Source organism: Cervus canadensis, chromosome 15 (genome assembly GCF_019320065.1).
Source record: "Cervus canadensis isolate Bull #8, Minnesota chromosome 15, ASM1932006v1, whole genome shotgun sequence".
Classification (NCBI taxonomy): Eukaryota; Metazoa; Chordata; class Mammalia; order Artiodactyla; family Cervidae; genus Cervus; species Cervus canadensis.
The window spans coordinates 45,450,625-45,476,326 of NC_057400.1; the positions used below are offsets into that span (position 1 = coordinate 45,450,625).

The 25,702-nt window shown below is 35.6% G+C and overlaps 1 protein-coding gene across 3 annotated transcripts in view; it reads left to right on the top strand.

Annotated features, from left to right (window-relative positions):
• The window catches only part of LOC122453888 (sodium channel protein type 2 subunit alpha), a 137,953-nt gene extending 112,543 nt beyond the window's left edge, over positions 1 to 25,410 (top strand). For all 3 annotated transcript variants that reach the window (XM_043488197.1, XM_043488196.1, XM_043488198.1), the window contains 9 exons: positions 2,964 to 3,118; positions 4,260 to 4,433; positions 7,885 to 8,007; positions 9,227 to 9,508; positions 11,237 to 11,290; positions 14,402 to 14,539; positions 14,900 to 15,004; positions 19,929 to 20,199; positions 21,756 to 25,410. In XM_043488197.1, the coding sequence (XP_043344132.1) occupies positions 2,964 to 3,118; positions 4,260 to 4,433; positions 7,885 to 8,007; positions 9,227 to 9,508; positions 11,237 to 11,290; positions 14,402 to 14,539; positions 14,900 to 15,004; positions 19,929 to 20,199; positions 21,756 to 22,951 (2,498 nt within the window). In that variant the 3' untranslated portion in view covers positions 22,952 to 25,410. The remainder of the gene's footprint in view (positions 1 to 2,963; positions 3,119 to 4,259; positions 4,434 to 7,884; positions 8,008 to 9,226; positions 9,509 to 11,236; positions 11,291 to 14,401; positions 14,540 to 14,899; positions 15,005 to 19,928; positions 20,200 to 21,755) is intronic.
• Positions 25,411 to 25,702: the final 292 nt, after the last annotated feature.

A 25,702-nucleotide genomic window follows, 5' to 3' on the forward strand; every position in this document is an offset into this window, starting at 1 on the left:
AAGTGCCAATCTAGATTCAATGTGGGAGTGTACCACAAACAAAGAGGCATAAAATATTAGTGCAATAGCACAGACCATGACAAATCTCTATTGTAGGTACAGAACTGTTTCTCTAAAACCCTAGAAATCACTCCATCCTTAACTCATTTTTTGTTTAATATCTATTTAATAATTCATCCTATATCTTAGCCCCAAATTCAATACCATATATTAATTGCTTAAACAAAAGTTTATTTTAATAATGATGGTAGTAATGCTATTTAATTACAACTAATTCTAGAAGTGTTCCCTTCATTTTCATTTCATTTAAGAACATTAAAGCTGTTTAATTTGAACTTTAAGCTAATTTAAAAAATATGTGGTTATGCAAGTGTCAAAATTGATGTCAATAGATTTAAGAGTTTTGCAGATGAATAGGTTGCATATACCTATTGCTTTTGGACTTGAATGCATTAGAGAAAACAAATATTTATGTATTCATTGTCAATTTTTAAATTATTTCAGAGGAAGAGATATTTTTTCAGCATAAGTTATGAGGGAAGCCACTTTTTTCCACTCTTTCCTCCAAAATTCTGCATATATTTCAATGAAGTTAGTTGATTTTGAAAAAAAATTATGACTTCACAAAACATTCAAGAGGTTAGATATATCACAAAAATAATTTATGTAGCATTAGTTGTTATTCTTTCCCAGACAATTAGTTTATTTTTAGGGTCACAATATAATAATAATATTTATGATAATATCAACATTTGTTTTTTGTGACATTAAAAAACATTTCAGTATAAAGCATCACCAACCATAACATTATAGAAAACAATAATAAAAAATACTTAGACACTCACCAACCAACGAGAAGGCAATGGCACCCCACTCCAGTACTCTTGCCTGGAAAATCCCATGGACAAAGGAGCCTGGTGGGCTGCAGTCCATGGGGTCGCTAAGGGTTGGACACGACTGAACGACTTCACTTTCACTTTTCACTTTCCTGCATTGGAGAAGGAAATGGCAACCCACTCCAGTGTTCTTGCCTGGAGAATCCCAGGGACGGAGGAGCCTGGTGGGCTGCTGTCTCTGGGGTCGCACAGACTCGGACACGACTGAAGTGACTTAGCAGCAACAGCAGCACCAACCAACTTTAACAGTTTGAATATTTTTGTTGTATTTGCTTCAGGTTTTTTAAGAATAAATCAGATACAGATTTGACCCCTTTTGTACCCTTTCCTTATCCCATCCTTTGCTTCCCTCTCGGAAGTGAACCAGTGTCCCAAATTTGGCATTTATCCTTCCCACTAACATTCGTCTTTTTATATTGAACAGTATTTTTTCATCTCATATCCTTTTTAAGGGAAAAAAAAAAAACTAATTTCAGTTCCATCTAGTTCATTACAACAAATATTTTCAAGGCATGTTACTCTTCTTAATCCTTTAGGAGACAGAAATATGAAAAAGATCACCCTCAAAGAAACAAGAAATATATGTTATTTATTTATTACTTGAGAAACTAATAATATTTAAGAGGAACTTCATTAAATGTTCATGAAACAAAGTATATGATCAGGCTGACATTATAAAGTAGCATCTGATAAATATCTGTGCATTAAAATAATATGCTTCTTCAAAATGAGGTTTCCATTTTTCTGTTCATTGAACAAGAGCTCTCTGTCATAGTTAAGCCTCTATGTCAGGAATCTTCTCTTTCTTACACCCCAGGGCCCCCATATACATGTGCTGCCAGATCCTGTCAACTTAGTAGACTCTTTTGCCCCGATTATTGTCACCACCATCACCCTTGTTTTCACTTTCTTTCATGTTACATTGACTGAATCTCTTAGACTCCTGACTACTTGTCCATCTTTTGTCTTCTATCCATTCAATGCCTTGTACAGGCATAGATCATTCGAAATCAATATTCTCATCAGGTGAATCTTCATAACCCCAAATAAATCCTTCAGTGTTGTCCCCATTAGCACACAAAATCTAAGTTCTCTAACTGAATCTTTCAGGTCCTTTTCAGATTGGCTCTAGCTGTCTTTTCTGGTGGTAATTCCCGATTTTCTGCTTCATACAATTTCCAAACTTCCCTGCCACCAAATTTTATTTATTTCATTGCTTCTCCATTCCTTTGAAGCTCTATATACTAGACCTGATTCTAACATATCCTTCAAAGTTTAACCCCAAATCTGCTTCTTCTGTACAGCTCAATATTAAGAATTAACATGCTGGTAAACTCTTAACAATATGTTTCTTTCTATAACTATGATATCTATGGACAAATCTTCCCTACTTGAAATGCATACTGTTTTTATAGATACATGGTGTTTTGCATATTCTAGTATTACAATTGTCCAGTATAATTCCTTGAATAAACAGGTATGCAATAAATATTTGTTGAGAAGCCTTTGATCTAGTAGACCACAAAGGTGTTTGTTACATTATTACTGATAATGGCTGGAGTTGCAGAAACATACATATTCAATAATAGTAGGATATCTCAATTCTTGTTTATGTCTGGTTATCTTATTTAGAGAAGTATTGTGAAACTTTCCAAAATTCTATTTAGTTGTGACTAAAAGGGAAATGTTTACACTGTAATTAGTGAACTAATTAGAAATAACATATAAAGTTCAAATATGAGTGGAATTATAGGATGGGGATAGGATGGAAATACTAACCTTTGGTGATTTCATTTCTTTCTCTTGTTCTGTACTGTGGTTTTATAATGTAATACATTATACTATATTATTAGACCATTAAACTAGCCCCATAAGCACTAAAAAATAGTTTTTGGATGAATGATTTTAAAATGTATAGATGATTTCTATGTCAACAAATGAAAGCCATCTTAAAATATGAAGTTATTTGTAATGTATCAGGTAATAATGTAGGTGAATCTCCCACCAACACAAATATGCATAATCAAAGAGTGATATTTTTTCTTCATTTACTTTGACATATTTTAGACTGTGTGCGGAAATTTAAGTGTTGTCAGATAAGCATAGAAGAAGGCAAAGGGAAACTCTGGTGGAACTTGAGAAAAACTTGCTATAAGATAGTGGAGCATAACTGGTTCGAAACCTTCATTGTCTTCATGATTCTGGTCAGCAGTGGGGCACTGGTAGGTAACATGATCTGCTCCTTTACTTTTACCTGAAACCATTTACCTCTTCCCTCAATCAACCTCCTATTGCATGTTTTCACAAGAAGGTGTTTGTGAAGATGAGAGACATTGTATGATATTTTTAGCACAGTGTGAGAGGCTCGCTAAGTAGCAAGTTTGATTGTTCTGCCGTAGGCCTGAGATTGAATCAAATTTAGATCAGTATGATTTTTTGTGAATATTTAAAGAACGACCCTTCTAACTTTTAGTCATCAGAACCAGTTCCTATTAAGAATCAATATGTAGACAGGGCATGGGATTATCAGCTAAATATCAATCTGCTTAACATCAGCTCCATTGCTGTGTTCACGCCAGTTCACTAATACCAACCACATTGAATGGTAAATGGATTAAATTACCCACAAGTAGCAAAGTGAGATCACTACAGACTTATTTTATATCTGATTTCACTCAACAGAATGGTCAAAAAACCAACAAAAATGAAAACCAATTTCTCCTTTCTCCTTGATCCAGATCACCAAGTCCTGATAGGTTTTCCTGTAAAGGGATTGAATTATTAATGCCCTTTTCATTCCAGAAGACCCAGGGGCTCCTGCAAGTGAGTTCCCTTGCCCTTTCCAAAGAGCTCTGCAGAATAGTGGTAAAGGAGGTTCTAGACAACTATGTACATGCTCAGATTGAGCTAGAGAGAGAGAGAAAGCAAAAGACTGATCCCTACCCCTTCCCCAAGCTAAGGGGACTCCTTGCCTTATATTTTCATCACTAAATAGGTTTAGGGTTACAGTTTTAGGGTTACAGTCAAGCAACTCTGCACTGAGCAAGCATATATGCATGCAGATGATTTTGTGCCTCCTATTGTAGACAGAGGCAGCTGGCAGTGTCTCAAAAATTTTAAGCTCTGATGGGATATCCTGATACCAAAATTTAAAGGTTATTTGAATTGATTTGTTGACTGAAATGTCCAATTAAGAGTCACTTGCATATAGATAACTACAGAGCAAAATGCAGCTCTAGGAAGCATGAAGTCTTCCAGCCTTAGGCACCTGAAAAGATGCTTGCAAGCATGATTTTTTCTAATAAAATACCAATTAGAGACAGTTTATGACAATGAAATTCAATGGAGTTTTTTCACTTGCAGGCCTTTGAAGATATATATATTGAACAGCGAAAAACCATTAAGACCATGTTAGAATATGCTGACAAAGTTTTCACTTATATATTCATCCTGGAAATGCTTCTCAAGTGGGTTGCCTATGGCTTTCAAGTGTATTTTACCAATGCCTGGTGCTGGCTAGATTTCCTGATCGTCGATGTGAGTATTCTGCACGTTATTGTTTCGTTTCATTGGCATGTGAAGGGTAACTTCCAGTCCTCGCTTGGTGCCTGGCACATAGTAGGCACTTAGTACGACCACAGGACCCCAAGTATAAATGATGGGTCCCATCTTCCCAATAAGAAAATGCCCCAAAACATTTTTTGCCAGAGTTTCACAGACAAAATAGTTAAATTAATATTTAAAATCCCAAGTTACGCAAAGCTATATATAAATGTAGAAGTTTTGCTTTATCACTCTCACATGTAACTGTGTTTAAATTCTTCACGGGCATCTTTGATGTTAGCATTTTTGGCATCTCCAGAACCTGTTGCAAAGTGTGTCCCACAGGTGCATTAGTAATTACAAAGAAATATGAAAGTCCAAGTAGCAAGAGACACTTCTTGATTTGTATGATCGTAGAAACAGATTAGCTGTGGGCCAATTACTTAAGAGTTTTATGAAACTATATTGGTGTTGAAAATAATCTATTAATAAGATGCAGTGCCAGAAAGTAAGAGGCTTTAAAAAATATGAATATGAGTTTATTCCCTTACTTCTGAGGGAAATTTTTGAAGAAGATCTTAACCAGACAAAATTTTAAAAATCAATTTTATTTAATTTTGAAGATATACTTCTTAAATGCCTTTAAATTAATAGCTAATTTTGTTTAGAAATTTAAGGCCTTTTGTCTAGGAAAAAACTAGGAGAGCCAGAGGGAACAAGGGACAGGAAGTCTGGAGGGAGGGGATAGAATGATACTCAGATTAATTAAGAAGAAAGACACTGAAATTTTTAGGAAAGAACAATGTGTGTTTTAAGTATTGAACTTAAAGATAATATTCTGTTGATTATAATAACTCCTTGGCAATTAAAGAAATATTATGATATATAAAATTTACATATACTAGAAAAAGAGAAAAATGGACTCTTTCATGAAAAAAGTTAGTTTTTATAATTGTAGGTGAAAAAAATTCAACTTAATTTAGTAGGAGTTTTCTAGCCACCAAACAGAAAAAATTTGTAAGAAATAAAGAGATTTCTTTGAATTTAAGAGACTAAAATATCTTTTCCTCTGCTGAATCTGCATAAAGCAAGCCTATTATTTATATTAACATATAAAGCTACATGTGGAATTATATCAAAAGTTTAATGGCAATAAAATGACAATAATAATACTTTAAATCACATGTGTTTGAGCACTGTGAGCAAAAGAAAAATATACCATGACAATGCCAGTTCTTTTATTTGTATAATGAGATTATGGATGATACTTTATTTTCTATGTACAGAAAATACACTGTAAATGTTTAATAAAAATATCTTATGTTTACTATATCCATGTAATAATAAAGGCATTAAGTCAACACTACCTAAGTATAAAGAAAATCTTAAGAGAAATCTGTGAGCTGCTGCTCATGTTACCTAGTATATTCTGGATGTTTATCTTCTTGGATTTAAGAAAATTATTATGATAATACATTAATGCTTTGGTTTATGTCAAACATATTTATCAATCATCTATTTTGTATGGAAGAGACAAATATGTATGCCATCTTCTGGGCCTATGGGAGCTTACAGGCAACTAGTGAGGATAGATATGCATACAATGAGAAGATGACATCTCTATTAGAAGTTTCATCTTCTTCACTGAGGAGGAAGCACAGGCTTCATGAGGGCGGTGCAGTGTGAACTGGCATTTGAAGGATGTCAATGTCAGCAGGTACAGATGAGGCAAGGACATCAAAGCCTTGAAGACACTGCTGCATGCCAAGCAGGGCTTGTTCAACCACCAAGTAGCCCTATAGGATAAGCTCTGTGCCACAGGGTGAGGGAAAGTAATTGGTTGATACTTTGTAATTGGTTGATAAGAAAGGTAAGTTGAAGAGGTTGAAGGACCTGAGATGCCATTCAAAGAGATTTATTAATAGATCTATGATTTAGTGATTTAGTGAAGAAGCTATTGAAGAGTTCTCGAAGATACTCTTCTGTTGAAGAGTATCTGTGAAAAGTGACAAGAAAAGCTCACCCTTTTTAGGGAAAGAAATTTGCTGGAGATGTCAGTGATGGAATGGAAGAAAATTACTATTTAGAGGCCAAAAGGAGAAGACCAGAAAGAGAAGATCTACATGTATCTCCTTTTCATATTCAACTACACAAGACACATAAAATTGAATGTTTACTACCTCTTTAGCCAATAAATACTGCCCCTGTTCAGAATTTTTTTATGTCTAACTTTTATCTTTCATTCTTTAATTTATACCTATCTCTTTTTCATTCTATCTTCAGAGAAGATAAAGTACTGTAAGTCCTCATGTTTTATACCTAGAAAATCTTCACAATAAATGATAATTCAGTAACTTTATCTTTCATTTGTCTTTGAAGAGATTTGCAAAGTCTAAAAATTTAGATTTTAGGAAAAATATAGAAACTCCTTAAGAAAATTGTATAGATTAATTTTTTCCTAATTTAAAGGTTTTTCTATTTCATATTACATGTGCAAAATTAGTTTGAATAAGTCAAGTTGTGTTATAAAATATTTTTATGTGCCTCATTTACTTTTCTTAAAAAAATGTATTTTTCAAATATCCACTAACACCATATTCTTAAAAGCTATATTACACATCTGTTTTCATTTTCCTGCTTTTGCAATTCAGCTGCACTTTAGGAGAAAATATCTTTTCATTAGCTTATATAGTTTTAATGGGTTTTCTATGTATTTTCAAAGGAAATCAGACATTTCTGTGCCACCTGCGGCAGTTATTCTTTTCTTTTTTCACTGTGATGTCACAACTTATATCAACTACATTAGCCATCTGTATAAATAACTAAAGAAAACATTGTTCTGACAATTTCTAATTAGTTATACTAAAATCTCAACTTTTTAAAGTTAATGATTTCACTTTTCCCTAAGTAATGATCTTAGGCCTTCACACTGACATTTACAATAAGATTAAACCACTGTTTAGAAATCTAGATCTTGCTGAGTGTGCTTATATTCAGAGTCAACTGTATCTTGCATAGCTTACTTGCATACTTGTACTAGGATTTCTTTTCTCTTTCAGGTCTGCTAAATAATATGAGAAATGTTAAAGTTTTATACATCTATAGATGAAAATTTCATTTTGGTGTCATTCTTTGTCTTTCCTTACGTTTAATTCTTTTAAATTTTCTTGTCAAGAATCTTGATAAAAAGAGCATATATTGCTGCTGCTTTTTCATAGGTTTATAGCAGTGATTCACTGGCCAGTATCATTAAGCTTAAGTGGGAACTTAAAGAAATGCAAATTCTCAGGTCTCATGCGAACCTTGGCCAGCCATCTGTGTTTGCAACAAGTGATTTTGATACTCACTAAAGTTTTGGAACTGGTTTATTGCATAGAGCAAGGTTGAGTTGTGTAAACGTTTTTTGCCTATAAATAAGAAAATTGTGTTGCTTTTTTCTGTATAGGTCTCATTGGTTAGCTTAACTGCAAATGCTTTGGGATACTCAGAACTTGGTGCCATCAAATCCCTCAGAACACTAAGAGCTCTGAGGCCACTGAGAGCCTTATCCCGGTTTGAAGGAATGAGGGTAAGACCACATACTTTAGTATTTGTTGGAATTATAATTGAAAACAGGGTTTCCCTGGTGACTCAGGTGGTAAGGAATCTGCCTGTGATATGGGAGACCCGAGTTCGATCCCTGGGTTAGGAAGATCCCTTGGAGAAGGGAATGGCTACCCACTCCAGTATTCTTGCCTGGAGAATTCCATGGACAGAGGAGCTTGGAGGGCTACAGTCCATGGAGTCACAAAGAGTCGGACACAACGAACACTTTCAGTATAAACTGCTGTTTTGAACCTTAGATATGACACATCCAGGTTAAATATGTGTCTCCTACATTCATATTCATGTAACCAGTCAATTAGTAATATTTGTCAGACATCCATAAATGACACTTTTGGAGGCCCTCACACAACATAATACCTGAATGATGGCTTCTAATTAGAATCAATGAGATTGCTTCTACCTAGACTTTTTCACTCTGTGGGAAATTTCTAGCATGTTGTGTAGACTTCTGATGTGAGTCAACATTAGTTATGTTCATTCCAGTTTATAAATGTGAAGGAAATCCCACTCACTGTAATTTGAAACCACCAAATCATTCCTCATCCTGTTTCTTCCCTGCTCCATATGATGTCTTCTGAGCCTTTTAAAGTCTAACCCTGGCCTTTTTGCTCTCAAACAAAGGCTGCGCTAGCTAAAAAGTAGGTCAGCTGTGGAAATTTAACCCTCATTTAGAAAGGTGGTACAAAGGAACTGGGAGGCATTTATACTGCCATTTGTCATCCCCTGAGGCATAAAACCTGAGACTACATACCCTCAGCACTGAGGAAATGGTGATGCCCTGTCCAGGAAGGTTTGGCTATTCAAAAAGGAACTTTTAGGTGTTGTTTTGTGATATTTTAAAATAGTTACTTAGGATTTTCTTTGAATGTTGCAAACACAACCAGAAATGGATGATATGTGGAGGTGTTTGTGCTTCTGTATTTGTGTGTGCAAGGTATCATAGAAAGGAATGCTATTAAATTCTTTTCAGTTTACCAATTTCAAAAACCTATTTTTACAGTAGCTATTTTAATTTTTTAAAAAGAGAATCAAAAAAAAATTAAAAAGAGAATCAAGCTTTCAGTACTAGAATGATTTTTATATTTTCTCTGTTGAGTTTTCATGTATGATGACCTAAATTTCTAGTTCTTCCCTAGAGCTGACTCTCTTTTCACTTCTTTTCCCACCTTCCCGCTGTGCAGGTTGTTGTCAATGCTCTTTTAGGAGCCATTCCATCCATAATGAATGTACTTCTGGTCTGCCTGATCTTTTGGTTGATATTCAGTATCATGGGGGTGAATCTTTTTGCTGGCAAGTTTTATCACTGTATTAACTACACCACTGGAGAGATGTTTGATGTCAGCGTGGTCAACAACTACAGCGAATGTAAGGCCCTCATAGATAGCAACCAAACTGCCCGTTGGAAGAACGTGAAGGTCAACTTTGATAATGTGGGACTTGGGTATCTTTCTCTGCTTCAGGTAGTAAGTAACCACTTTATTATTCACTGTGATGTGTTACTAAAATGAGTATAATATTCTTGCTGACTGTTTGCAGTACATATTTCCTTAAGCCCATCTGCCTAGATTCTTCCTTAATCATGGATGGACTGTCTTTCTGCACCATGTTGGAGACTGGATGGCTGTATAAAGTTTAAAGTTTCCCAGACTATGCCTTAGGTTCCCAAAACAAGTCTTTGTTACTGAAATTTCTATGTCGTTTCCCACTGTTTTCCCCAGTCTGAGCAAAGTAGAGGCATTGGCCCGAGGATGGGATTGGAAAGGTAGGGGGAGGGGTGGTAGATTTCTGTCCTTCTCAGATACCAGACAGTATCTAAACCCTTGCCAAGTCTCCACTCACCCAACTTTCACAAACACCATAACCAAATATTCCCCTCACATGGACTCCTACCTTGATTGTCCATCTTCCTTCCTGTTGCTTGAATGCTTTAAGATAGGGAGATTGCTCTCTTGCAAATGAAAACCTTCCTATTGAGTCTATTATGCCTGCTATAATTTCATAAAACTCCATTTAGCTTCTCAACGGACCACTCTAAGTCATGTTCACATGCTCCCTGAGATGATCCACTAACATGATACCCAACATGAGATGAAGACTGCAGGGTCCTGTGGCATTAAGAAACTGAAAAACAAATGTACATGACTTGATGACTTGTCTTCAGAATTACTATGTCTCTTCAACCAAAATTTTTAAAAAGTAAATTGCTGTTAGGTATAATAGTTTTTAGATTATAAAACTTCCCCTTACAGAATAATTGCCTCAAAATAGTATATTTGGCAATTTCAAGAACAAACCATCATGATTGGTGGTTGATGATAATATCATTTAGAAAAGATAAGCAGAAAAGACAACCTTAAGATCAAATAATGCAACATAGTTTTCAGTTTGTCTGAAGGTAATACTATATATGTGAAATTTTTTCATGTTACATTCTTGTATATATACATAAGAGTCAAAGGTTGTTGATAATTGCTTTTATGATAGCACATTGTTATAATCTATCATGATTTAAGTATAGATGTTCAAGTCAAAATAGAAAGATGTTACAAAAGAACATGAAGGAAGAGTTTTCAATGCATGTGTTTTAAAACTTTGCCTTTCTAAATTCCATATATATGTGTTAGTATGCTGTAATGTTCTTTATCTTTCTGGCTTACTTCACTCTGTATAACAGCATACTAACACATATATATGGAATTTAGAAAGGTGATAACGATAACCCTATATGCAAAACAGAAAAAGAGACACAGAAGTACAGAACAGACTTTTGAACTCTGTGGGAGAAGGTGAGGGTGGGATATTTCAAAAGAACAGCATGTATACTATCTATGGTGAAACAGATCACCAGCCCAGGTGGGATGCATGAGCAAGTGCTCGGCTGGTGCACTGGGAAGACCAAGAGGAATCGGGTGGAGAGGGAGGTGGGAGGGGGATCGGGATTGGGAATACATGTAAATCCATGGCTGATTCATGTCAATGTATGACAAACCCACTGGAAAAAAAAAATAATAATAATAATAAAATAAATAAATAAATAAATAAAACTTTGCCAAAAGAGTTTAAATATTAATTTCAAACTATTTTATATACCTGTTTTTGAATAAATCTTGGTTAATAAACCTGATATTTAGTCTCTTCTAGAATTATAATTTGTGAGGGGAAAAAATTCAATGGTGTGACTTTTTTTTCAGGCCACATTTAAGGGATGGATGGATATTATGTATGCAGCAGTTGATTCACGAAATGTAAGTCTGTTTAGAGGGAAAATTGTTTAATTAGATCTAGTGACTATTTCTACAGTGTTGTAATTTAGTGATATTGCCAATAAAATAAAACCATGGGTCGATTTATACAGAATATCTACATTAGAAAAATAAAATATTCAACCTTATATTACTTCTTCCAAAATTTGATTTGAATGTATTTCTCTGTTCACTGTGAATGTTCTAACATATCTTTCCTAGTGTCTAGAATAGCAACTGGCACTTAAAAATTTGTAGATTCTATTTGTTCTATTTGTAAATAGAGACATTTTGTTTTTGGTTCTAATAGTTCTAGCCATGAATTAAAAGCCCTTACAGGTGCTTTCTTCATCTGTCTCAGATTTCCTCCAGCTTTTGATATTTTTGTGATAGGAAAGTCTGAATAATGATAAAAGAAAAAAAAAGAAAACAAAACAAATATAATCATATTTCTTTTTGGAAATAAGGTTTTATGATAGAAAGGGCTTTCATAATGTATCTTACATACATCAGCAGTTTTGAATTTTTTTGTGGTAATCTCCATATAATTTCTCACTATTTAACAATAAGGAAGGAAATCACGTTTTAGAAAAGAGATTAGTTTCTCATATATTGTCAGAGCATAGTAATTAAGCTCAAGATGTTATATCTCTGACACCAAAAGCAGGTGGTAACTTAGAGAGAGTTCCTGAATTTTTCCCCCTTATTAAGAAAAAGAAACTATAAGAGCTCGACACCCTGCATTTTATCTCGTTTATTATTAGGAGTCCCATTTATAGGCTCTTTTGAATAATATTAATAATTTATTGTTTATTGCCACTCACTGTGTTAAAGGCTTTCTTACATTATCTCATTTTCTACAATGGTTTCCTACCCATTTGATTAATTCAAAATTCTCTCCACCTTTCTAATCAATAACCTACATGACATGCAAATTACTTTCAGTTTCTTCCTTAATATCTTAGCATACAATACTGTATTTTGCTGTTCAGTCGTGTCTCTCTTTGTCGCCTGATGGACTGCAGCACACCAGGCTTCCCTGTCCTTCACTATCTCCCAGAGTTTGCTCAAACTTATGTCCATTGAGTCGGTGATACCATCCAACCATCTCATCCTCTATTGCCCCCTTTTTCTCCTGCCTTCAGCCTTTCCCAGCATCAGGGTCTTTTCCAATGAGTCAGCTATTTGTATCAAGTAGACAAAGCATTGGAGCTTCAGCTTCAGCATCAGTCCTTCCAATGTTGATTTCCTTTAGGATTGACTGGTTTGATCTCTTTGCAGTCCAAGGGACTCTCAAGAGTCTTCTCCAACACCACAGTTTGAAAGCATCAGTTCTTCAGAGGTCATACTACTATATAATCCCTCAGTATTCAAACACTTTACAAAAGATGAAATTCACTTGGCTTCTAAAAGTATGGAAAGTTATTCACCCATACTCTCGTTTAGTCAAGAGAGAAATGCAAATTTAAACCAAAATTAAATATTACCTACATACTTTCCTGATTGGCAATATTTAAAAGTCTGGCAATATCAAGTACTGCCAAGAACTGCAAGAACTCTCATACGCTGGGGGTGGGGTGGGGGAATGGGAAATGGGTAAATATTCCTTTGAAAGGCCTCCCTGGTGACCTAGATGGTACTGAATCCACCTGCAGTGCAGAAGACCTGGGTTCAAACCCAGGGTTGGGGAGATCTCCTGGAGAAGAGACTAGCTAGCCACTCCTGTGTTTTTGCCTGGAGAATTCCATGGACAGAGGAGCCTGGCAGGCTACAGTCCATGGGATCGTAAAGAGTCAGATGCAACTAAGTGACTAACACTTTCACTTTCATATCTTTAAAAGAGTGGAGCATTATCAACATTATTCATACTTGAAAAAACAAACAAACCAGAACTGTGTTAGATAAGAGAGCGCATCATTGTTACAGAAGCAGTACTTAAGACCTGCTGAAGGAAGCTGTGGTACATATACACCATGGAATATTACTCAGCCGTTAAAAAGAATTCATTTGAATCAGTTCTAATGAGATGGATGAAACTGGAGCCCATTATACAGAGTGAAATAAGCCAGAAAGATAAAGAACATTACAGCATACTAACACATATATATGGAATTTAGAAAGATGGTAAACGATAACCCTATATGCAAAACAGAAAAAGAGACACAGAAATACAGAACAGACTTTTGAACTCTGTGGGAGAAGGTGAGGGTGGGATATTTCAAAAGAACAGCATGTATACTATCTATGGTGAAACAGATCACCAGCCCAGGTGGGATGCATGAGACAAGTGCTCGGGCCTGGTGCACTGGGAAGACCCAGAGGAATCGGGTGGAGAGGGAGGTGGGAGGGGGGATCGGGATGGGGAATACATGTAAATCCATGGCTGATTCATATCAATGTATGACAAAACCCACTGAAATGTTGTGAAGTAATTAGCCTCCAACTAATAAAAATAAATAAATAAAGGCAAAAAAAAAAAAAAAAAGACCTGCTGAGTACAATGAATCAATAGACTCATTTTCAGAAAGGAAAGATCCTACTGATATACTTATGTCAACACATACGGTAATAATTCTAGTCTAGCAAGAGAAATATATAACAGAAGTCAAACCCTTACTCTTACCTATTACTATTGGCCAGGTTCTGTTCTAACACTTCTCATATAGTAACATATTTAGCCTTCTGAAATACCATATTAGAGTTGATTCTGGTTTTTTTTTCCCCATTTTACAGATGAAGAAACTGAGTCAGAGAGAGTAAAATTTGAAAGTTTTAAACATAAACTAGTGTAACTGTAGTATCTCTTCTGTAGGAAGTCCTCACTCTGCATGCCCTATTGGGGTCTTAAAAGTGCATTCATATCCTAGGCATTTATTGGGTGAAATGAATTGTAATTATTCAGACTTTTCTATGAGTTGTTTCATTTTCTCAAGTCAATGAAAGAGTTTGGAGACTCTTCAGTAAGTGTGTTAAACTTGATCTTTCCTAAAATCTGTTTAATTTTTTAAAAATTTCCAGTGTATAGAGATATGCTTTGAGAATTGAAAATTCACTGATGTCTTTTCTATGAAACAAGTTTTAGGTCTGATGGTTATCATTTTTCATATTTTGTAGGTAGAATTACAACCCAAGTATGAAGACAATCTGTACATGTATCTGTATTTTGTCATCTTTATCATTTTTGGTTCATTCTTTACTCTAAATCTTTTCATTGGTGTCATCATAGATAACTTCAACCAGCAGAAAAAAAAGATAAGTATACTAAAACTTCATCTTTGCTCTAAAGTGCTAACTAGACATATCACACTGTTTCCTTTTGGCTCCAAGTGCAGTCATCAAAAAAAAAGAATATAAAATTCAGAAATTATTTTGACTTAATCATCTATGAGTTTTTAAGTGATTGATAATTCAAATAGCTGAATTACTATCAGCTATCTGAAAGTGCTGTTTCCAGCATAGAAATCTAATTTACACATTGAATATATGCATATCTAAAATATATGTTAGTAACTTTAGAATAGAATATGGAGACATTTTTGACACAATTACTAATATGGATTTTATAGCTAGCAAAGAACATGATTTTTACAAGTTTTCCTTTTATTTCTTTACTTTGGAGGTCAAGACATTTTTATGACAGAAGAACAGAAGAAATACTACAATGCAATGAAAAAATTGGGTTCAAAGAAACCACAAAAACCCATACCTCGACCTGCTGTAAGAATAGCATACTTTCATCCTTAACAAAAGCTGTTATCTATCACTTTTATAGCCCAAATTGCTAGATACTAATTTTCATGTATTGCAAAACAGTTTCTGCCTTAGCAATGTGACCAGATGGCCTCAATAGTCTAAGTATTCGGTATTTTTAGATACATAATATGTAGAAATTATGTAATATATTTTATACAGAGACATAAAATATATATAAGTAAAAATGTTCAGGCTTATATACCAGTACTATTCCATAGGATTGATGTCACTGAGGAGCTTCTAACAATGTAGAGAAGAAAACATATTCATATATACATAGTGTGGAAATATTGAATGTTCTCAGAGTGCAGTGAAGACCAATTGGGATAATTGATACATCTTGGATATGCCCCATATTCTGTCCAACTCTGCAGATTGAATGGAATCACTAATGAAACAAGTCATAGGTCTTGTTTGTTCCTGGTTTTCAAGAAAAATTTCCTATTTCCTCTAAGCATCTTGACCCTAAATCAGATGACATCATTCTCTATGGCTTTTTATGGTGATTGCGATTGTATATTTGCCAGTGGCTACTGGTCTGTTTGGGCTTCCCTGGTGGCTCAGACAGTAAAGCATCTGTCTGCAATGCTGGAGACCCAGGTTCGATCCCTGGGTCGGGAAGATCCCCTGGAGAAGGAAATGGCAACCCACTCCAGTACTCTTGCCTGGAAAATCCCATGGACAGAGGAGCCTGGTAGGCTACAGTCCATGAGGTCGCAAAGAGTTGGACACGACTGAGCAACTTGACTTTACTGGTCTGTTTGGTTGCTACAAGGAATTGTTGTCAGAAGAGTCCCTGAGTTCTTTCATGTTTGAGAACTCCTCTCTGAAGGCATACATGGTACAAGGTAATCAAGTGTTCCCCAGGAAACACGACTCTATGACTCCATTAGTGATGATGTAAAACTAGCTAACCTAAAACTGGTCATGCCCCTGTTCTGTTTGTAAGTTAGCCAAAAGCCCAAAGACAGTGGATAGTAATATTGGACAAAACATAAGGAATGTACAGTTTGAGCCTACTTTTTGAGAAATAATACAACTCGGATGGATAAGGGAGAAAAGCAGAGTAATGACTTACATGAAAAACATACACTCCAAAGTCATGGAAATAAATATTGCAGTGGAGAATAGTGATTTATTTTTTGAAATAGTAAGTGGGAAACACAAGGTTTTCTGGGTCAAATGAGTCAAGCCCACTATGAATCCGAATACATCCATTTAATTTAGCCAAGTAAAAATACGATATAATTAAGTGAACAGCATGGTAATATGAAGAAAAAGAGATTTTTAGGGACTGGTATGGGAAAATGTTAGAGACAAAGTAGTGCTGGGGCTTAGACAAGAAGATGAACCCTTACATACAAGAAGATGAGTCTACAGTATAGGGTCATGCCAATAGGACTGGAAATAAATGAGCCAACAAGAAGGCTCAGTGGGATGAGGAACCTATAAAATATAGGAAAAGAGGGAGGGCATATAGATAATAAAGAATATAAAGCAGTTAATGTTTTTTTGAAGTTATTGATTCTGTTAATGTAACTGAAAGTCCTGTAAAGGCATTTGGAAAGATTAGGTCTTATGAATATGGGATAAGGATTTTAGAGTTGTCATTGTCAGACATAATTCAGTTGAGCTGTAAATCTTAGGTTCATTTTTGAAAGATAATTATAATATACCAAAAAAGAAATTGCTGAGCATGAAGCCTTGTGCACTTCACCATTATAGAAGAGGTGAATCAGTGAGAGAGTGAGATTTATTAGTAAGGCAACACATACATGTAGATAATGAGAAAAAATTTTAATTGTTGTTTAATTACGTCAGATAGCATGTAGATTTACTTTAATAGGGGTAGGGATGCACAGGAAATGATTAGTGCATTTAGCTAGAATATTATTGGCAACAATATGTGGTAAAATCCATCTATTCAGTCATTCATTTACAATGTATGATGCTAAGCATTTGGAATTAAATACTAAACAGAGAGTCTATTTGGTAATCAAATAGTCACACCAACAAATAGAAATATCCAAGAAGGAAAGAATCCGTTTAGCTACGAGAGCTGATAAGAAAGAAGGGGCTGGTTAATCAAGGAAGGCTTTACTGAGCATGAGCCTAGGCCTGAAGGAAAATGAGGAAGTGTCTACAGGCCATGTAAGAAGAAAAGAGGAATGTACATGTGAAGGTCCTGAGGTAGGAAGGCCAGTGAGGCTGGAGTGCAGAGGGTGGGGGTTCATTTGGGACATGGTGAGAATGAACAGGCTAGGATGGTCCGGACTTTTCTGGGCTTCTTAGGCCACATTAAGACAAGTCTTTGTCCTTAGAGCAAAGTGAAGCCATTGAGCAGAAGCTGGTCAGTCTGGGTGTTGTGACTGTCACTGAACCAGCATTGACGGAGGCAGTGTATGCAGTGTAGACTCCTGGTGGAACTATTTCAGGGGTGATAGTCAGCCTGAACCAGAGTGGTGTGGAGATGAATAAAATGGATCTGTGAGCTATCATAGGAGTGAAATTAAAAGGTTTATTAATTGAATATGAGAAGTAAAGAAGGAAGCAACAAAGATGACTCATGAGTCTCTGCCTTACACACGAGATGAAGAGTGGAGTCACACAGAGTAAGAAGTAGGGACATGAATGGAGAAAACAATTGGCGATGCTAGTTTACAGAATTTGAAAATCAAAAGGGGACTCCAAAAGAGAATGAATGTTAGAAGTAGTAGTAAAATAGAGTTTCTAAAGATTGAGAGATTAGTGTCAGAGCAAAGCAGGAATTCTGGAGAGGAAGAGATTGAAGAGAAAGGGAATAAATATAGAATAAAACTGCACAGGATGTGGCTCAAAAACAGTGTGGATTAGGTTACAGAGGAAAAGGGACTGAGTCCTCCAATGAATTTGGAGTAGTATGTAAAAAGATAGGTGTGGAAATCAATATACTATAAAATGACAAAAAGGTAGAGGAGTTTCTTTATAACAATTGACTTTGGTGTTCTCACAAAAGAAGTAAGAATAAAGGGCAAGAGAATAGGAAATTTCTGAGAAGTTTGAAATTATCCTGGGAGCAAGTGAGGGACAAAGGATTGCTAATCATTATGAAGAGCCAAGATAAAGTGAGAAAACATAAGCCTCTAGTGAACATGGCCTCCAAGGTTATACAGCTTCCTCCAGCATATTCTGAAATTTAAATTGGAGACAGTGACTGTGTAGTGGAGTTGTATGTTGATCTAACCCACTGGAAAACTAAATGGGCAAAGAATCTAAAGAGATTTTTACTGAAAATGCTGATGTGAACATAAATAGCAAGTTGCTGCTTTTAAGCCATTTTGAATCTGCTTCATTCTAGGTGCTGTATCTGTGGAAGAAAATGATTTTATTAAGTAAATAAAAGCAAACCATTCTCAATAAAATGTCATAAATTTTATGAGAAATGTAAGCACAAAATTGTCTGAGATCACAGAGTGCTTAAAACTTAAAACTGAGTTAGGATGCCCCAGACTGAGAAGGGGAGTCTAATAATGCCCCTTGACAGAAGTGTTATGACAGAGGAGATGGATAAACAAGATAAAACAGTATGGTACAAGAGTGGTAGTAAGTATCAGAAGGGTAGAAATAAGGGGAACATAACCAGACTTGGAAAGGTAGACTTCAGTACATAAGAGCTAAGAACAAGGGGCTTAGAACTGGAATTAGATGCATTTAAGTTGAAGGAGGCCCTTGAAGAACAGATCCAGCTGAAACAAGGCAAGTCCAGTCCATCAGGCTATATGTGTATTCAGAGAAAATAGCAAAATATAACAAACCAGTACTACTTGATAGCCCAGAATTCCAGTATGGAGTAATGGATGCCTCTACTAGTCGGGCAGGGGCAGAACACGAGCACAGAGAATCCAGACCAATAAAGGCATCCATCTGGAATGCAGACTACGAACATAGATGGAGCAGAAGGTCTGTAGTTCTAGTTGAGAAGGTAGAGGATGACCTAGCAGAGGTGATCCAAGTTCCAAGCGCTAGGATGATGAATATTGAGCACATAGAGTTGAAAAGAAGGAAAAACACAGGGCCCAGTGAACATAATTGGTTTACAAGATGAGGACTTAATTTCATAAACAAGATATAAGGCTAGTTAGTGCTTGGAAGTTAGGTCCAGATTGAATAGGGCAAAGTTTGAACATCGAAATTTTAAGCTATAATTTTTTAAAAGATGATTTTATTCTTTTAGCAGTTACCTCATATAAACTTCACTCGGCTTTCCTTTGTCTTAACATCTTACATAACCATAGATGGGTCAGCAAAACTAAGAAATTTACCCTGGTATGATACTATCAAATAAAATATAGAATTTAACTGGATTTTACCAACTATTCCACCAATATCCTTTTTCTTGAACTATAATTTTAAAAGCATCTTCTCAGCTAAACTTTAAGGTAGAATTTAAGATGCTGTGGCTTTGCTGCTCATAGTGGGTGGGGAATATGAAGGAAGAAACTAGGGGGGAAATGACCCAAAAAAGCTAGAAATGTATTTCTTCACTAGTTCTTCAAAGTTAATTTTGATGCTCACCCCAAACACAGAAGATAACAAAGATTCATTATAGTGACCAATATTTACTAACTTCTGCTCTACGCATGGTTAGGCACTGAGAAACTAAGTGGTGGTTCTTAACAAAAAATCAGTTTACAAAACCTGCTATCATAAACAGTATAAATAGAACAAATACATTTGGAAAGAGCTGGATATTCCAGTATATGAAATTTTCTTCCAAGTGTAAAGCAAACATGGAATGTTTTGTAATAAAAGCTGTATTTTCATATTGCTATGTTAAAATCAGATAAGTTGGATGATTTGTTTTTCAGTCTCTAAGGGAATTTCACATACTCCTTTTTTTTTTTTGCAGAACAAATTCCAAGGGATGGTCTTTGATTTTGTAACCAAACAAGTCTTTGATATCAGCATCATGATCCTTATCTGCCTCAACATGGTCACCATGATGGTGGAGACTGATGACCAGAGTCAAGAAATGACCAACATTCTGTACTGGATTAATCTGGTGTTTATTGTTCTGTTCACTGGAGAATGTGTGCTGAAACTGATCTCTCTTCGTTATTACTATTTCACCATCGGATGGAATATTTTTGATTTTGTGGTGGTTATTCTCTCCATTGTAGGTAAGAAGAGGTGCTTTCATTTAAGTGAAATTTTTAGGAGTAAAAATTTGTGTTTTAAAACTTTAGAGTATTTTTCACTAATACTTTCTCATTCATCCCCAAATTTCAAATGAAGTCTAATGAAGAGTCCATTCTCAGCTTGTCATTTATCTAATTGTGTGCTGTGCATGAAATTATATATAAAAAAGAGAACTTATATTATTTATAATTATATTATACATGCAGCTTTCATGTATCATCTTGTCTCATGCCGGAAGAAAATAACTGCAACTTTGACATAATAGTCATACTCTTATGGTGTAGACAAGTACTGCTTTGAATAAACAATTCACACACATGTACACATATTAATCAATAGAAGTAGTCAAATAATTGTCCTTGATAATTGGAATAGCATGTTGTGTGTTTATATATATTCACACTCAAACAAGCCTCATGTCATCTTTGGGTTCAGATAATTTTCTACAGTGTATAATATTCTTTTTCAAAAGTGGACATTTTGTTCAAAAAAATCAAAGCAGATTCATTTCATCAATACATATTTCTTGTGTGTAGGATGTTAAGTCAGGTGCCGGAAGTAAAGTTCTGCCTGTTTGAGGAGAGAGAACATACACATAGAAAAGTTGTCTTCCACTGTTTACATACTTTTGCTGGTTAAATAGAACTTTGAAATAAGGTATCATTCCATTTGATCCCAATGATGGTGCTATAGGGAAGTAATGTAGTGATTAAGAGAGGAGACTCCTGGGTTATACAGACTCAGCCTGGTGCATCCATGTGTTCACTCTTTACCAGTTCTGTGACCTATGGCAAGAGGGATCTCACCTCTCCGATTCCTGGTTTCCCAAGAAATATTTTTGTAAAGTGGTGTTGTGAGGATTAAATGAGATTATGAAAGTAAATGCACTTAGCATTTATGTCTAGCACAAAGAAAAGACTTAGTAAACGTTAAGCCTAACCAACAACAGCAAAACTATTTAATAGCTATTATCACCATTTGGCAATGCATAAAATCATTGCCAGGATTCAGTCCCAAGTATGTCTGTCTGGAAGGCCTGGATTGTCTCTTCTGCCACCTCCCAAATAAAATTGATCAGACCATTTCAGAAGAATAAGTTTCATATTCCTAATCTAAAACCACATGCTTTATCCATTAGTCCTTATGCAAATACTAGTATAAAACTAGTATTTCAGAAACATAAATCCATTTCTGTGCTTGGCTACCATATATATTGTGTCTTTTGATATATGCTTTACTTGAACCAGGAAAGATGACCATTAATGCCTTCAGTTAGTATAAAACTATTAATGTTATAGCACTAAACATACCAGTTTCATTTTGCTAAATGAATATTTCAGATTATGTATATGTAAATGTGTGTGTGTACCAAATTCTCATGTCCACATTTTATAAAACTAGTATGTGCATGTGTGTATGTGTATACCTAATTCTCATGTCCACATTTTGTAAAAATAGTGCTTATCTTAGAAATGTACATTTTCGTTTGCTGCCATTACATATAACATTATTTTTGTTGTATCTTGGCTTTCCATAGGTATGTTTCTGGCTGAGCTGATAGAGAAATATTTTGTGTCCCCTACCTTGTTCCGAGTGATCCGTCTTGCCAGGATTGGCCGAATCCTGCGTCTGATCAAAGGGGCTAAGGGGATCCGCACACTGCTCTTTGCCTTGATGATGTCCCTTCCTGCGCTGTTTAACATAGGTCTCCTGCTCTTTCTGGTTATGTTCATCTATGCCATCTTTGGAATGTCCAACTTTGCGTATGTTAAGAGGGAGGTTGGAATTGACGACATGTTCAACTTTGAGACCTTTGGCAACAGCATGATCTGCCTGTTCCAGATTACCACCTCTGCTGGCTGGGATGGATTGCTAGCACCTATCCTCAACAGTGGACCTCCAGACTGTGACCCTGAAAAAGATCACCCTGGCAGCTCAGTTAAGGGAGACTGTGGGAACCCGTCTGTTGGGATTTTCTTCTTCGTCAGTTACATCATCATATCATTTCTGGTCGTGGTGAACATGTACATCGCTGTCATCCTGGAGAACTTCAGTGTTGCTACTGAAGAAAGCGCAGAGCCCCTGAGTGAAGATGACTTTGAGATGTTCTACGAGGTTTGGGAGAAGTTTGATCCTGACGCCACCCAGTTCATAGAGTTCTCCAAGCTCTCTGATTTTGCAGCGGCCCTGGATCCTCCTCTTCTCATAGCAAAACCAAACAAAGTCCAGCTCATTGCCATGGACCTGCCCATGGTCAGTGGGGACAGGATCCACTGCCTCGACATCTTATTTGCCTTTACAAAGCGTGTTTTGGGTGAGAGTGGAGAGATGGATGCCCTTCGAATCCAGATGGAAGAAAGATTCATGGCATCGAACCCCTCCAAAGTCTCGTATGAGCCCATTACAACCACTCTGAAACGCAAACAAGAGGAGGTGTCTGCTATTGTTATCCAGAGGGCTTATAGACGCTACCTCTTGAAGCAAAAAGTTAAAAAAGTTTCATGTATATATAAGAAAGACAAAGGCAAGGAAGGGGAGGGAACACCCATCAAAGAAGATATCCTCATTGATAAACTAAATGAGAATTCAACTCCAGAGAAAACCGACATGACCCCTTCCACCACGTCTCCACCTTCTTATGACAGTGTGACCAAACCCGAGAAAGAAAAATTTGAAAAAGACAAATCAGAAAAGGAAGACAAAGGGAAAGATATCAGGGAAAGTAAAAAGTAGAAGGAAACAAAGAATACTCCACTTTGTGATCAATTGTTTACAGCCCGTGATGGTGATGTGTTGGTGTCAACAGGACTCCCACAGGAGGTCTATGCCAAACTGACTGTTTTTACAAATGTATACTTAAGGTCAGTGCCTATATCAAGACAGGGGCCTCTGGTCAGCAAACTGGGACTCAACAAACCAGAGAAACAGCATCGACAGGAGGTTTCTGTGTTCACAACCAGCTGACACTGCTGAAGAGCAGAGAGTAATGGCTACTCAGACTCTAGGAACCAATTTAAAGGGGGGAGGGAAGTTAAATTTTTATGTAGATTCAACATGCGACACTTGATAACAGTAATCGTCACCAGTGTTTATGTTCTAACTGCCACACCTGCCATATTTTTACAAAACGTATGCTGTGAATTGGTCGCTTTTTGTTTTAATTCACAGGTTGTTTACTATTATATGTGACTATTTTTGTAAATGGGTTTATGTTTGGGGAGAGGGAGTAAAGGTAAGAAATTCTATGTTTCTCTATTGTATAACTGGATATATTTTAAATGAAAGCATGCTGCACTTCTCATTCTCATGTAAAAAAAAAAAATCACGTCCCAAAAGGAAAGAGTTTACTTCTTGTGTCAGGATGTTTTCAGATTTTTGAGGTGCTTAAATAGCTATTCATGTTTTTAAGGTGTCTCATCCAGAAAAATTTTACTGTGCCTGTAAATGTTCCATAGAATCCACAAGCATTAAAAAGTTGTTTTATTTTTACATAATTCATTACATATACATGTATATATGTATATGTGCATGTATATACATATATATGTATACACACACATATACACACACCATTACATAGTCATTCTGAGTTCTGGCAGCATGACTATAACATTTTTGATAAGTGTCCTTTGGCGTAAAATAAAAATATCCTATCAGTCCTTTCTAAAAACCTGAACTGACCAAAAAGCATCCCCCACCACCACTTTATAAAGTTGATTCTGCTTTTTCCTACAGTATTGTTTAGCCATCTTCTGCTCTTGGTAAGGTTGACATAGAATATGTCAATTTACAAAATAAAAAAGTCTGCTTTGTAAATAGTAATTTTACCCAGTGGTGCATGTTTGAGCAAACAAAAATGATGACTTAAGCACAGTATTTATTGCATCAAATATGTACCACAGAAGTAGAGTTTGCAAGCTTTCAACAGGTAATATGATGTAATTGGTTCCATTATAGTTTGATGCTGTCACTGCTGCATGTTTATCTTGCCTCTGCTGCTGCATCTTATTCTTTCCACTGTTCAGAAGTCTAATATGGGAAGCCATATGTCAGTGGTAAAGTGAAGCAAATTGTCCTACCAAGACCTCATTCTTCATGTCATTAAGCAATAGGTTGCAGCAAACAATGAAGAGCTTCTTGCATTTTATCCTTCCAATCTTAATTGAGTACTCTATGGTAAAAAGCCCAATTGTACAAAGATGTCGCAAGCTGCTTAATTCTGTTGAAAATAATACGGTTAGAGTTTTCTAAGAAAATATAAATATTGTACAAAGTTCATTTTATTTTCTTTTTCAGCCTTTTTGTACATAAATGAGAAATTAAAAGTATCTTCAGGTTGATGTCACAGTCACTATTGTTAGTTTCTGTTCCTAGCACTTTTAAATTAAAGCACTTCACGAAGTAAGAAACAAAGACTAAAATGCAGTGTAGATTCCTGCTTTTTATTAGTACTGTAAACTTTGCACACATTTCAATGTGAAACGAATCTCAGACTGAGTCCAGCATTTATTTGCTTTCATAGTGATGCCTTATCATCGAAAGAGGCTTAAGGAACGATGAGTTGATATTCTTGGCATTGCTTGAATCAGATGTTTCCACCTAGTCTTTTTATTCAGTAAATCATCAGTCTTTTCCAGTGTTTGTTTACACAGATAGATCGTATTCTTACCAACCCATAAGACATTAGAACTTTATCAGATATGGTATGAGATCCAAGCTTTATTCCACAAAAATCATATAAATGAAATTATATTACCAGTCACATCAAAACACTTTGTGTTTCTTTCACAAGCAACATTAAATGTAGATTCTTTATACTAAAGCTATTGACTTGTAGTGTGTTGGTGAAATGCATGCAGGAAAATGCTATTACCATAAAGAACGGTAAACCACATTACAATCAAGGCAAAGAATAAAGGTTTTGCTTTTGTTTTTGTATTTAATTGTTCTGTCTTTGTTTCGATCTTGGAAATGCCATTTAAAGGTACATTTCTATCATGTAAAATGATCTATCAGAAAAAATGTAAAAGATACACATTAAATATAATAATTCACCTTTAAATTTTTCATGGAATGGAAATTAATTAAGAAGAGTGTACTGGATATCTAGTTTTAATATTGGCCACAAACCTAGATATGGTATTGGATAGAGTAGTGGAAAATTACAAAAATTAATAAAAAATTGACTAACATTTTAACTTGTGCATCCTTTCTCCTTCCCGTCTATCTGCTGCTTTATTTTGTCTTGTTATTCTCTTTTCCCATTTTTGTTCCTTCCCCATGTATTCTTGATCTACTTTTCTATATACTTTCCATCACTTCCTGAGGCTCTCAGTATTTTTCATTAAGGGTATTCTCTTTGTTTCTTTTCTGCTTGCCAAAGCTTTTGTTTATTACTGTCTATAGACAACAGAGTCTGTATACTTAGACTTCTAATAATCTGCTGCACCACAAAAAGTTCATACATCTTCATATCTATAATTT